The sequence below is a fragment of the Penicillium psychrofluorescens genome (genome assembly GCF_964197705.1).
Source record: "Penicillium psychrofluorescens genome assembly, chromosome: 3".
Taxonomy (NCBI): Eukaryota; Fungi; Ascomycota; class Eurotiomycetes; order Eurotiales; family Aspergillaceae; genus Penicillium; species Penicillium psychrofluorescens.
The window spans coordinates 3,063,564-3,077,621 of record NC_133441.1 but is presented as its reverse complement, the minus strand read 5'-3'; the positions used below and the strand labels follow the sequence as shown (position 1 = coordinate 3,077,621).

The following is a 14,058-nucleotide window of genomic DNA, read 5'->3' as shown; positions in this document are numbered from 1 at the left end:
CCAACTCCAATCGGTTCGGAACTATTAACCGGGTGTTGATCCCCGCAATTCCCCCCTTGCAAGGTTGCATTTATTGCATTCACCAGTTTAGATTGCGACTAACTTCCGCCTTGGAAAAGCCGGGTCACGATCCTTCGACATCACGGATTATCTCGAAGATAAACCCCGCACGCTATCCAGGAGGAAAGGATTTGAGACTTATAACACCCGAAACTCTGGTCAAATTGACACTGACTATTGCAATCTTTCACTATCTGCATTTTTCTAAACTAATCATGAGACATACAAATTCGCAAAAATTTACTTCTGAGCAACTTCCTTGACGGCGCTAACAATGTCATCAGGACCCAGGCCCTGAGCATTGATCTGCTGGTACAAGCCACCGCTGCCCTCCTTGACGGCGCCCATAGTCTTGAACTTAGGAGTGAGACCGCGCTCGAGAAGGTGGGTACCGAGACGAGATCCAAGACCGGTCTTCTGAGCGATGGACTCAACAACGAGAACGAAGCCCGTAGAACCGTAGATCTTGATGGCTTCCTCGTCGACGACGTTGAGAGTGGGCTTGTTGACAAGACCCACGTCGATGCCCTGCTGTCGGAGACGCTCGACCGCATCCAGCGAGCGATAGACCATGTCACCGTACGAGACGATGTATCCCGCGGAGCCACGACGGATAAACTCTTCCTTGCCTGGGACGAAGTCGTAGCCTTCACCGAATAGTTGTTGATCGGTGCCCTCCTTCAAGATATAGGGAACCTTGGCACGAGTGGAGAAGATGAACCGCATGCCCTTGTTGAAGAAGACCTTGCTTACGACCTTCTTCATCTGCTCGCCGTCGGCGGGGAAGTACAGAGACGTGCTCTCGGCATCCATCAGACCATTGTCGGCGAAAAAGTGGTTCAGACCGAAATGGCAGGTGTTGTCAGCCATCTCGTCCACGCCACTGTGGGAGAAGTGAGAGAGCACGGTGCAGTCGTTCAGTCGAGCCATGGTGATCTCAGAGACACACATCTCCAGGAAAGCGGAGAAAGTCGAGAAAACGCCCTGGCGCTCGCCGTTGCTGCCGAAACCAAAGCCGGCGGCAGCAGAGAAGTTACCGCGCTCCATAACACCAGACGCAACGAACACCTCGGGGTGGCTCGACGCAATAGCCTTCAAGCCGGTGGAGCCCGCAAGATCCGAGTCAATGACCATCACCCGACGGGCCGCCTCTTCCTTGCTCAGGCCATCGAGCACGGAGTTCACGGCTTCACCGAAAATGACACGGTTCGCGCCTTTGTCCTTGGTCGACCCCAAGTATTGGTGCGAGTTCGATCCAGGCTTGATGTCATCGTAGAACGCGAGCTGTGCTTCGCTGTACCCACGCTTGGTCAGGTACTTGCGGGCAGTGGCGACAGGAATGACATCGTGGGCGTGAGTCTCGCCCTCGATGCCCTCAATGCCCGGGGCCATCTTGCGGTCAACCACGACCGCAGCAGGGCCAGTGTAGTTCACAACTTCAGACATGGCACCATAGAGCGAATCGATATCCTCTCCCTGGGCACGAATGACCTTCATGCCATGGCCGTCTAGTGTGCGAGCGACCTCATAGCCCTTCAGGTACTCCGAGGGGTGGCCAGCGATTGTGACGTCATTGTTGTCGATGAAAAGTTTCACGTTCAGTTTATTGGCCACCGCAATGCGCGCAGCCTCAGCGTCGTTTCCTTCCTGCTGGGATCCATCCGAGCCCAGCATAAAGACGGCCTTGTCCCTGTTGGCCATGGCAATTCCATTGACCATGCCCCACATGTGGCCCAGACGACCGGAGCTGAACTTGACGCCCGGGGTGAGACCAAGCTCGGGGTGGCCGGGGAGCTTGGAGTCAGCATCACGGTAGTTCAACAGGTGATCTGGCGAGATCTTGCCGTCGAGGGCAGAGAGCAGATATTGCGTCGCGACGCGGTGGCCGGCCTCGTCAAACAGGGCGTCATGGTATCCACTGGGGTTGCCATTGATAAAGGCGAGCAGGATGCAGACTTCCGGAGCAGTGTCGAAGGGACCGCCCGTGTGGCCAGCGACACCGCGCGCGGAGCCGGTAGCGGTGAATGCGATAATTGCATCTCTGAAGATGTTGATGTTGTGCAACAGGTCGGCCTTCTGCTCAGCCGACAGCTTGGTGTTCTTGGGATCAAGCTTGAGCTGTTTGAACTGCGAGAGGTCGACGGGGAATTTGTAGCCGGCCATCTTGTCTGGTTGGTTTGGTAGTACCTGGCGAGGAGGAGGGTGGTTCCAAGGCTCGAGGAAGGTGTGGCCGGAGTAATTGGTTGTCAAGATATTCAGTGTCGAAAAACGACAATTAATTGCTAGCGAGACAAAAAAGAACGAACAAGAGTAGACTTGAAAGAAGACAGAGATTGCAGCGACGGTGAGACAAGGAGGGGGAAGGTGGAGGGGCTTGGGCCATCCGGTTTGCGGCGGCGCAACTTGTTGACGTCATAGTCGCATTGGCCCAACGAAGGGAAGTAAACAGTCCGGAATAGGATAGATGGGTGTGGAATGAACATATTGTCTATCGCTACAATGCGCCAGGGACTTCCCTGTGCCATACACACCATTGCCATAGATCCCATCCACAGTTGGTGAACAGTATGCCCTAAATCCTAGAAAGCCGAACAACCAACTCCCGCTCAAGATGCATGCACGAAATTCAGTAAATCCTTTCCTCGGTCGGAACAAGAGGACTATAGATCCATCTCGTCATCATCCCAGCCCAACTGCGCATAAATGTTCTGCGACTTCTCCGGTGTCACCGGCACAGCTGCAGCGCCCTTCACCGGGGTCCCTATGGCAGCGGGCGGGAAGACGGCACGAGTGGGGCTAGGCATGCCGACTTGTACACCGACGGGGGTGGAAACAAAACTGGCAGCAGCCTGGCCGCGCTGTCTCGGAGGTGTATCCATGACAACCGCGGATTTGGTGTTCTCAAAAGCGCTGCGAAGGTTTTGGGAGGAAGATGCGGACATGTCCTTGTGACGCGAAGAGACGGGTGTGGTTGGTCCTGTGGGCTGCGCAGGGAGAGCTGTCGCAGAACGAGGCGCGGGCAGGTTGGGGACGCGGAAGAGGCCCTTGCCTTTGGATGATGCGGAAGGCGTATCGTTGATGTGAGTTTGGAACAGCGTGGACGGGGGCCTGGAGGGAGTTCCTTGGATGCATCCGTTGTCTGCGTGGGATGACTGACAGTGTGACTCGTGATTGGAAGCATCGCGGGACTGGAATGGACTCGAATCGGCACCAGAAAACGAGATAGCCCGCCGACTTGAGGAAGGAACCGCCATGGGAGAGGACTCGGCCACAGGGCCATCCGGCATCTCCCCTGCAAAAGACCGCGAAGGGGCGAGACTGCGAGGCAGCGGAGGCAAGCCCACCACCGCATCCTTCTTCCGGTTTCTTCGAGGAGTGGCCATAACTTGCACACCTTGGCCATTCGGGTTCCGTACGGGGTTCTTTGGCTTCCGAGAGCTCCCTCCTCCGGTTGAGACCCGCTTGGTCGCATCCTCCGCGATATCATGGGCGACTAGCTCTCGGTTTGGCTTTCGAAGTGCGTGGATAGCGGCATCCAGTTCCTTTTTTTGGTCCACCAGCATCTGCACCTTTCTTAATTTTGTTTCATGTTGTCGTGCCACTGCGTTCAAGTCCACCTCGCGGTTCTCAGCACGTTTCGCCTTTTGAATGCCGCCCCGAACGCTACCGCTCAGTACCGCAGGTAGCAGTGGTTCCATCGAATCACGCTTAAGCTCTTGCTGCGAGGGAGCAGTCTTTGACCTACTCAGAGAAGGGTGTCGAACCGATGCCACTTTCTCATCGGTTAATACCCGATGCAGCGAACGACGAGATTTCAGTGCCGGTTGCTGTCGCTTGACCTCCGACCCAGGCTCCACGCGTTGCGTCTTACTCGTTGATGATTGTGTCTTCTTAGCAACGGGCGAGATACCACCGGACACACCAAATTTGCGTGTGATCAACTTGCATTTATCCGGAAGACGGGCCGCATAGAATGGAATGATCACTTCAGTACAGAAGTCTCGGACCGCGTCGCTTTCCACTTTCTTCCCAGAAAAGGGAGTGCTGTTGAATGAGGATGTCTTGGCCGAGTCTGCAGCATTCGATTCTTCCGAGCTGACAGCGTGCCAAATGCACAGTCGATCAAGATGCAATTCAAGCAACACACTCAGGTCTTGGGGCTTTTTGGTCTTGGTCTTTTTGGGAGTCTCCTTCTCTTTCTCGCTGTCGGCGTTGCTCTTTTCGGTGGAACTCGACTCCAACGCCATGGTCTCCAGGATCAGAAGTATTTGCAATTGGGTCTCGCGTAGTCGTAGATCCGAGATGTGTTTTTTACTCTCGACTTCGCGAGAGGTTTCTTGGGCAGACGTCTCATGCATATTTCGATCTTTCCACCACTTGGGGACGAGGCTTTCTTCCTCCGGGTAAAGACTATTCTTGCCCAATTTCCTTTTCTTGCTTTTCCGCTTCTTGGCTGATGCCGCGTCCTCGCCGTCAGAGAGGGCAAGCATGGCGTCACGAACAACGGACGGAAGAGTCTCTCTGTATTTAAGGTCCATTTTTTTCGCAGCCAGGATGGCTTCACGGTAGAACGTAATAAGTTCCGTTGGTTGTTGTGGCTGGTCAGAGCCGGGTGGTTGGAAAGCAGCACGGCAGCGCGTCAGCGGGCCCTTTGCAAAGTAGGCGACAGAGGTCTGGAGACAATAAGTCAGCAAAATGAAGATGCAGGTATTGTGACAAAAAAGACTTACCTTTGATACGTAAAGAGCCTCCAGATAGTGGTCTCTCATCCCATTCAACAGCTCCTCCGGGGATTGCTGCGACTCAAGTCCGTTGGGGTCGAAAATGCCATCAACATCCATGGGACCGGTATCACCTGGGCCCTGGGTGTCTAGAGGCCCGAAAGCAGTCCCAGGATCCACATCGCCCTTGACAGCAGGAGCCAGCGATTGACTTCGATGCTCAAGCACATCCACAAAAGATGTCTCATCGTGTTCGGGATCCATATCCGAGGGCCCAAAGACCATAGCAATATTCAGGCCAGCAGCCTTATCACTCAGTCCACCAAGATCGGAAACAGGGTCATCGATCTGAGCAGACTTCCACCAGTCCAGGCCATCTGGTATTGGACTGTCACTCTCGGGAGCAGCAACCATTCCCGTGTTCGGAGACCCAGGCCATCCCTTGACCGCAACGAAAAGATCACCCTCGTGCACCCAGCGAGCAAGCCTGGACAGCGAGTAGATGCCCCTCTTCACTCTCTCTACCACATACAGCCCACCATTAGCGGTCAGACGCACCGCCAGAACAGTCGGTTCTGCCTGAGCCCGCAAGTCTGTTTCGAGGGTGGGGATATCGGCCACGAACAAGCCGCCCGGTTGCGCGTCAGATCGGGACGATGACGCGTCGTCCAGCCATATTAATGGTAGTCGAGAGCGAGGGAGAGCGGCAATGGGTTCCAGAACCAGTGGTTCGTCAGAGAGTGAGGCTGCATGGGCCTGGATCAAGGTGGAGCGCACAGGGTTAGTCGATGTAAGAGGGGGGATGGAGAGACAGTAAAACAGAAAGCTTACTCGGATGACAATGGACGTGGTAGAAAGCTGTCCAGCAGCATTTTCATGTGTAGTTTTGCGCTTTTTGGAGGGTGGATGCGTGGATTCGCGTCGCTTGTTGAGCGAGGATGAGCTGAGGGGATCGAGGGCGCTGGGAATCGTGCGCGAGGCCATGGTCGCGTCTAGAAGGTCGTGAGCATCGTGGACAGAAGCAAAGGCCGAGCAAATGTAAAACAAGGCAAGAAATGCAAAGGCGCTTTCAAATCAAGTGAGTGATGTGTGTTGGAGTTGAGGTGGAAGTGGAGTGGTCGAGGATCGCGCGGGAAGCTGAAATGCTTGGCGGTGCTGGCACGCGTCAGTCAATATCCATGAGGAACAACGTGTAGGGGACGATTATTCTATGAACACCAATACTTCTTATGAACTACAGAGCATGATTACCGAAGATGGTTATGATAATTATTCTATTGCTAATGTTTAGATTAGCGCACCCCAGTGAGCCAAAGCAAAAGGCGTCTCCAGGGAGGAGAAAACACCCCCCGCCGACTTGGGCGGTTGTGGAGAATGGTGGTGTTGTTGAAGACGGTCGCTCCGGAAAAAACGCCAGAAAAAAGAAACAAAAAAAAAAGCACATCCCTTCCCAGCCGATGAAAGTGGTATCATGTTGAATTTTTGTCTTCGCCAAAAAGGCCCGTCTCTTTGCAGGGCGACCATGCAGATAATGAAACAAGAGTAGTAGATTGATTTCCCATAGGAGATCAATGGTGTTGGAATTTTGAGGGTTTTAGTAGGTCTATGCATTTCGTGCTTTGAGTTGTTGAAAACAAAGCTAATCTCATCACAGTCGTCAGAGCATCTCTAGGGTCACCCCCGAGAGAAGCGGTGTCCCGCTTAGTACTTCAGGGCCTTGGGCTTCTCCCAGGAGAAGTCCTGGTTGGTGAAGTGGCCGTTCTTGGCGGTCTGGACATAGATGGGCTTGGCCAGGTCAAGGTCCTTGACAATCACACCGGGGCGGAGATTGAAGTTGTTGTTGATAATCTGGACCAGCTCATCCGACGTCTTAGAGGAAGTGCCGTAGCTCTCGACGAAGATGGAGAGGGGCTCGGCAACACCGATGGCGTACGACAGCTGGACGAGGCAGCGGCGGGCCAGCTTGGAGTGAACCAGAGACTTGGCGATCCAGCGGGCCACGTAGGCGGCCGAGCGGTCGACCTTGGAGTAGTCCTTGCCGGAGAAGGCACCACCACCGTGGGCACCCCAGCCACCGTAGGTGTCGACGATGATCTTACGGCCAGTGAGACCGGCGTCACCCTGGGGACCACCGATGACGAAGCGGCCCGAGGGCTGCAGGTGGTAGACGGTCTTGTCATCCAGGAGCTCGTTGGGGATGACCTTCTTGATGACCTTCTCCTTGAGCACGCTGCGGATGGTCTCGGTGGAGACATCGTCGGTGTGCTGGGCGGAGATGACAACGGTGTCCACGCGGAGGGGCTTGACGGCACCGTTGTCGTGGGCGTACTCAATGGTCACCTGAGTCTTGGTATCCGGGAGCAACCAGGGGATGGAGCCGTCCTGGCGGGCCAGCTTCATGGCGTGGTTGAGCTTGTGAGAGAGCAGGATGGTCAGGGGCAGGAGTTCCGGGGTCTCGTCGGTAGCGTAGCCGAACATGATACCCTGGTCACCGGCACCGAGCTTGTCCAGTGCCTCCTCGTAGTGCAGACCCTGGGCGATATCGGGCGACTGCTGCTCAATGGCAACCAAGACGTTGCAGGTCTTGTAGTCGAAGCCCTTCTCGGAGGCATCGTAGCCGATGTCCTTGATGGCGTTACGGATGATCTTCTGGTAGTCCAGGTTGGCCTTGGTGGTGATCTCACCGAAGACCATGATCATACCTGCAGAGTACAGTTAGCCTGAGACGGTCCAGCGACACAATGGCATTGATGAAGAGCATACCGGTCTTGGTGGCGGTTTCGCAAGCGACCTTGGAGAGAGGATCCTCCGCAAGGCAGGCATCGAGGACGGCATCGGAGACCTGGTCACTGTTGGACGATTAGTATGGCGGGGACGATGGGCGAGGGAGAAATTCTCCTCAGGGGCGAAATTCGGGGAGTAAAACTCACGCAATCTTATCGGGATGACCCTCACCGACGGACTCGGAGGTGAAGAGGAAAGTGCCAGGCTTGGAACCGTTTGCGAGGGAACCCATTGTGACTGTAGGAGACTGAAAAGTCTTGAGAGAAAGAGGGAAAACAATTGAGGAGGGAGTGATGAAGAATGGGAAAAAAGAAGAAGAAGAAGAAGAAGGGAAGAGGGGCTTGGTGGGGTTTTCTACATTGGTTCGGGTAAGGAAAATTTAATACAAGAGATACATGGCTGGTACTTGTGTAACAATGGTGCTGCAGTAGAGTGGGCCAGTACCACTAAAGTACCCTTGAGCCGTGATGGCGCCATACGGCACGCTATTGATGGGCGACAGGGCGGTCACAAATGGCAGATAGGGAGCCCCGGCAAGCAAAATCTCAGCTGGTTACCGAACACAACCAGCCAGTTCATCAACAGCCACCGCCATGTCCAAATTCGGGGTCTTGGTCATGGGCCCGGCTGGGGCGGGCAAGACCACCTTCAGCAATGCTATGATCCAGCACCTGCAGAATACCCGCCGCAGCTGCTTCTACGTCAATCTGGACCCGGCGGCCGAGACCTTCAGCTACGAACCCGACCTCGACATCCGCGAGCTGATCACCTTGGAGGATGTGATGGAGGAGCTGGGTCTGGGCCCGAACGGTGGCTTGATCTACTGTTTCGAATTCCTACTGCAGAACCTCGACTTCCTATCCCAAGCTCTGGATCCGCTCAGCGAGGAGTACCTGATCATTTTCGATATGCCGGGCCAGATCGAATTATACACCCACATCCCACTCCTGCCGTCACTCACCCAGTTCCTGTCTCGCCAGGGGCCCTTGAACATCAACCTCTGCGCGGCCTACCTGCTTGAGAGTACCTTTGTGATCGACAAAGCCAAGTTTTTCGCGGGAACGCTCAGCGCCATGTCTGCCATGCTGATGCTGGAGATGCCGCACATGAACATCCTCAGCAAGATGGATCAAATCCAGGACATGGTAACCCGCCGGGAACTGAGACGGTTCACCAACGTGGATGTGCAGCTGCTGCAGGATGAGGAGGAAGAGGATGTGGCGGCGAGCGCGAATCCCATGGCGACGGATGCGTTGATGAGCGGCGGGTCTTTCAAACGGCTAAACCGGGCCGTCGCACAGCTCATCGATGACTTCAGCATGGTTTCGTTCCTGAAATTGAATGTGCAAGATGACGACAGTGTGGCGGCTGTTCTGAGCCACATTGATGATGCGATTCAGTTCCACGAGGCCCAGGAGCCGAGGGAACCCAAGGATGAGCAGGAGACGAACTACGAAGACGCCGATGCTTGAACGAATTACGACAACCTTGTCTCTATTGTCATCTTTCGCCGTCGAGGTCGATTATGATTTCTATATCGGGTCTGCCGACACCCATTCCGGTATTTCAAAACATTCCGTGGCTTTGATACGGAGCTGCCGAGGACCCTCCTTCGGCAATCTCATCAATTGAACCAGCAGCCGTCCCCTCCCGCCGGGCCTATGAAGAGCAACGGCCGTCCCTCATCCCACCCGCGACCATGTGGGGCCCTTCGGAGCCCACAAGAACCAAGCCCCACAAAGACAGATGGAGGACGCGGAAGAGAGATCAGCGAAACGAAGAATAATATATTCCGAATAGCCTCTGCCCAAAAGAGGAAATACCATGAACTTTGAAACATGACTACTAGCTCTAAGCATACAGCTGCCATGGCCTGCAGCGAAGCAGAACCTTCCCTCCCTATAGTCAACTCCCTCACCGAGTATGTAACCAAGCAAACACTCACCATGGCCGAGTGTAGCCTCCGCTCTTCCCCTTCTTCGCAGCGCCCCATCCGGATCCAACCCCAGCAGTCCCACCACTGCCAGTTGTAGCCGCGCTACTTCTAGCCTGAAAATCTTCCACAAACCCTTCCAAAACCCCCCACAACCAACCCAGGTCGCGTCCCGCACTTTCCACCCCAACGCGATATACATACCACGCGATGCCCAGGATGGAGCCCCAGAACACAAGTCGGAAAGCCAGCGAGACCCAGAACATGATCACACGACGCGCATAGTCGAGAACCTTGAGGGAGATGACGAGGATGATGGCGAGGAGGAGGATGGAGAGGAGATCGGGCATGGCGGATGAGGAAGACGCGGTGGAAGCGAGGAGGGAGGAGAGTGGTTGGATGATGTATGGTTGTACGTAGGCGGTGCGGATGTGCGAGAGATGTGTTGTTAGGTGTTCTTGTGTGGAGGTTGCGATGTAAGTGACGGATGGGTGTTGGAGGAGAGTTTGAACGTTTTCTAGTGGGTTGGTGTTAGTGATGAGACTTCACATGGAGGGTAAAAGTGTGGCACACCTGGAAGGAAGTCCATTTCTGGAGTTGTTGGTGGTGATGGATGGAGATGAAACACTACGTCTTGCGCCAGTCACAATGAAATCAAGATGCCGTCGGCGACGCGTCGTATACAGCGCGGGGATGGAGAGTATAAGACGGTGAGTTGCAATAAGGAGGAGGCCACGTCCGAAATTGAGAGGTGCGCCGTGTGTCCTGCAGGAAGTATATGGAGGGCTCAAAGGGGAACAGAGAGAGAAAGAGAATCCCAAGTCGGCCGTCACTGATAAGAGACCGATGCAAAACAAACAAACACCTACCCTCGAATTCGAAATTGGCTTCCACGCCATGCACATCAAATGTATTGAAAGCAGCAACCGATTCGCGATTTCCATGTTGTATCTCCCAGCCTACAATCTCATTGTGTATCTGCCTTTATCGGGGATAGTCGCGTGATAGTATTGCCGGCACGTAGTACCTGCATCTTCAAAATTTCATCGCTCGGCGGTAACAGCGCTGTCTCGATGAGTTGGCGCCACTGCCAATTAAAATATTGTCTGGTATTTGGAGTCGGGATCGAAAGTGAAGAGAAAGGAGGCGGTCTTGCACGTAGAGATTATACCATATTCGATTGTTGAGGGTCAAATCGCCAGACTCTAGTCCTTCGTCCAGACAAATTCGTTTGGCGATGGAGCATGCGGTGTTGAGCCAATAGTTTGGATTTATATGGCTCATGTTCCCTTCATGGAAGACTGAATCAATTTGTCTAAGAGCCAGAAGGAAGTCAGCTATCACCCCGGATCTGCAGACTGGAATTGTAGTGCCTACCGATCTCTTTGAACCCATCCTCCATCGGCTGCCAAGAATCAACCGGGCTGTCCGAGCTGACAATGCTACTATCCAATTTATTGCATTCCTTCGGAGGAGACATGGACAATTTCTGTAGTGAATTCTGAGGCGAGCTGGAATCTACACCCGTTCGTTTGTGAGAGTTATTTGATTGGCCAATTCCAATGGTTATCAGATCGGAACTGCCAAAGCATTTGAACTTACTGTCTTTTATCATGAGAAGCTCCGGGGATAGAAATGATGATTAATGCGGATCATTGCAGCATTGTTGGTTTATGCTTCCAAAATGCCACCGGCTGTATCCCGTCCCCATCGTTAGGCCGATTCCACCAATGAAGTGTGTGGAGAGCACGCGCCTCTCGGAATTTCGGCGACGCTTCCATCATATTCGGGTTAGTGCTGATCTGTAATTGGTGCAATGCGACATGATGAACGTTGACCTTGCCGGTGGCAATGGCATACTGTGGGGCCTTTAGGTACGCCAACCCCTGATTTGTGAGTGAATTGAGTTTCCGGTGGAAGTTTTGGATGCGAGGCACCTTCGCGGATAGATTATCGTCCCCCATGTTCAGTAACTCTCCACATATTTTTTCCCGGGATTTTGCTTTATATAGGTTACCCCGGATTCCTGAGCCTCCCAGCTATTTCAAACCAGGGAGGAATTTGAGAAAAATGACGAAATATACCTCATATAATGTTGCAGTAAGTCTGGATCTTTTGCACCTTCACTGTTAGAGCCGGCGTCCGCTAATCAAGAGCCCAATTTAGGCGATCCTTTTTGCTGCATTTGGGTCACTTTTTGCCGGATACAGTTTGTCGGTGATTGTTGCTACCCTGGGCCAGCCGACCTTTTACTCAAGCTTGGGCTTGAGCTCCGATACTCATTCCCCGCAATACAGTCATACCAATGTTATAATATCATCTGCGAATGGCATCTTCTTTGCTGGTGGCTTCATTGGTTGCTTCATAGCAGCGTGGGCGGGCGAGAGATTTGGTCGTCTTAGAGGGTTTCAGCTTGCTGCAGTAGTGGGGATCATTGGAGGAGCAATCCAAGCTGGTGCAATAAGCTCTGCCATGGTTTGTTGTGCTATACCGGGACATTTGAGTCAATTTTCGTACTAGCTAACACTTGACTCTTCTAGTATCTCGTGGCCCGATTTCTCACTGGAATTGCGACTGGACAGACCGTTGTTGCTATGCCAGTATACTTCGCGGAGATCGCATCACCCAGCTCTCGTGGCCTTATGGCTGGTGCGCATGGTTCTTTTATCAATGTTGGATACGCTATCTCCAACTGGGTCGGGTAAGTACGCCGTTGCCTTCATCGTCAATATTACTCACAATTGATCAAATAAGTTATGGCTGTTTCCTTGTAAGAAATAGCACCTTTGGCTGGAGATTTCCAAATGCTGTCCTTGTTTTTTGGGCTCTTTGTCTTCTAGTTGGGACGTTTTTCAGTACGTTTTCTGCCTCTGGAACAACTGTGAGGAAGTTCCGTATTTTAACCCTGTTTTCAGTTCCTGAGAGTCCTCGCTGGCTCTGCAGTCGTTCTCGGCACGAAGAAGCCCTGCAGATCCTGTGTCGACTTCACAATCAACCCGATGACCCACAAGGTGGCTTCGCTCATCAAGAGCTAGAATTGATACAGGAGAGAATGCTTCTGGATCGCACTGAGAGCGACCGCTACGGAAAATGGCAGCTGTTCACCCAGCCGACGTACCGAAAACGCACCATCCTCGCAGCAATGGTTCTGGCTGGGTCACAAAATACAGGTGTTTTGGTAATTAACAACTACAACGCTCTATTGTACCAGTCCCTTGGGCTGTCAAATTCTCAAGCACTTCTGGTTAGCGCTGGGTACAATACTTGGGGAATGATATGCAACTGTATAGGTGCCAACGTATCGGATCGGTTTGGCAGACGCAAGATTCTAAGTGAGTGTGATCTCAACTTATTTTCAACTATCATATTTAATGGGTCTGATCATATCATTAGTCACTGGGTTCGGCATGACTGGTATAATGATTGCAGTAGCAACAGCGCTAATTGCGAAGTACACCGAGACCCAGTCAAAAACGTATGCAGCTGCTTCGGTAGCGATTCTTTACCTATACGTGGCTTGGTATGACTCTTTTAGGTCTCTTGAGCTTTGTTTCATCGGTGTCTGACAGTTCTTGCAGTTACGGCTCTTGCATCGATGTCAACATGTTTACGCTGGTTACCGAGATTTTCCCTTCACATCTGCGAGCACAAGGGACTAGTCTTGCATCAGCAGTGTTTTTCTTAACTGATATCCTATGGCTTCAATTAGAGCCCACAGCCACAGCAAGAATTGGATGGAAGTATTACCTTGTATTCGTCTGCCTGTGTGTGGTACACACTGTCTACCTCTACTTTCAACTGCCTGAGGTAAGCCTTTCTCCTTTTGTACGCCCGAGCTGGGGCGAGAGCTCACATGTGAATATCTTCTTGCATAGACTTCAGGAGTTGCATTGGAAACGATAGATGCTGTTTTCGGAAAAGAGGCCCTCCCCGGTCCTTGCGATAATGACCGGGAACCCAAACTGGACGAGGAAAGAGTAAAAGCCCGGTAAATGGACTTGAGATTTCCATTTACAGTCATGGGAATCAACAATGGGTTGTATGACCGAGACACGTACGGTAGCGCTCCAGATGTATTCGACCCACTGGGGAGATATACGCTCGCCAGGTGGCCAGGTGAGGTAAGGACTAGTAATTACCAGTGGTTATTTTCCAAAAATTGCTAGTCTCTCGTAGAGGTTACTAGGAATTCATAATAATTACTATTCTACGTCTAAATTACAATAAATTACTACTACTATGTACCGACCTGGCCAGGTAAGTAAGATTTGTATTTTTCTAAAAAATAAGACGTAGATTAGGAATTACTAGTAGCGGAATCCACCACTAGTAATTACTAGGTAGGGGGCCTGTATAGCTCACCTGGCGAGCTCAGCGTATTTCAGAGGGATTACGCATGACAGACGAAATTCAATTACCTATATATTAGGAATATTAATGCTATGCCCCGCCCGTGCTCTGCTCTGGGGCATGCAACTTAAAATGTAGAGTAGGGAGCGTCCGTACATAATCCTTGGTAGCTACTCCCTAGCCCACTCCTCAGAGCAGGCATGATGGTAG

At 52.6% G+C, this 14,058-nt stretch overlaps 6 protein-coding genes across 6 annotated transcripts; 2 read left to right on the top strand and 4 right to left on the bottom strand.

The window, feature by feature from the left end:
* Window positions 1-300: 300 nt before the first annotated feature.
* PFLUO_LOCUS5275 (uncharacterized protein) lies at window positions 301-2,223 on the bottom strand (the record flags this gene model as incomplete). Its single annotated transcript, XM_073782709.1, has 1 exon — window positions 301-2,223. One exon carries the CDS (start codon window positions 2,221-2,223, stop codon window positions 301-303), a length of 1,923 nt encoding a protein of 640 aa, XP_073639337.1.
* A 497-nt stretch (window positions 2,224-2,720) lies between these two features.
* PFLUO_LOCUS5274 (uncharacterized protein) lies at window positions 2,721-5,765 on the bottom strand (the record flags this gene model as incomplete). Its single annotated transcript, XM_073782708.1, has 3 exons — window positions 2,721-4,733; window positions 4,791-5,537; window positions 5,613-5,765. The coding sequence occupies 3 exons, from the start codon at window positions 5,763-5,765 to the stop codon at window positions 2,721-2,723; spliced, it is 2,913 nt and encodes a 970-aa protein (XP_073639336.1).
* A 717-nt stretch (window positions 5,766-6,482) lies between these two features.
* PFLUO_LOCUS5273 (methionine adenosyltransferase sam2) lies at window positions 6,483-7,797 on the bottom strand (the record flags this gene model as incomplete). Its single annotated transcript, XM_073782707.1, has 3 exons — window positions 6,483-7,483; window positions 7,545-7,630; window positions 7,712-7,797. The coding sequence occupies 3 exons, from the start codon at window positions 7,795-7,797 to the stop codon at window positions 6,483-6,485; spliced, it is 1,173 nt and encodes a 390-aa protein (XP_073639335.1).
* Window positions 7,798-8,158: 361 nt separating this feature from the next.
* Window positions 8,159-9,037, top strand: PFLUO_LOCUS5272 (uncharacterized protein; the record flags this gene model as incomplete). The annotated part of the gene is made up of 1 exon (XM_073782706.1): window positions 8,159-9,037. One exon carries the CDS (start codon window positions 8,159-8,161, stop codon window positions 9,035-9,037), a length of 879 nt encoding a protein of 292 aa, XP_073639334.1.
* A 379-nt stretch (window positions 9,038-9,416) lies between these two features.
* PFLUO_LOCUS5271 (uncharacterized protein) lies at window positions 9,417-9,848 on the bottom strand (the record flags this gene model as incomplete). The annotated part of the gene is made up of 2 exons (XM_073782705.1): window positions 9,417-9,438; window positions 9,511-9,848. 2 exons carry the CDS (start codon window positions 9,846-9,848, stop codon window positions 9,417-9,419), a joined length of 360 nt encoding a protein of 119 aa, XP_073639333.1.
* A 2,122-nt stretch (window positions 9,849-11,970) lies between these two features.
* PFLUO_LOCUS5270 (uncharacterized protein) lies at window positions 11,971-12,533 on the top strand (the record flags this gene model as incomplete). Its single annotated transcript, XM_073782704.1, has 5 exons — window positions 11,971-11,973; window positions 12,039-12,199; window positions 12,253-12,268; window positions 12,339-12,353; window positions 12,414-12,533. The coding sequence occupies 5 exons, from the start codon at window positions 11,971-11,973 to the stop codon at window positions 12,531-12,533; spliced, it is 315 nt and encodes a 104-aa protein (XP_073639332.1).
* Between the last annotated feature and the right edge of the window lie 1,525 nt (window positions 12,534-14,058).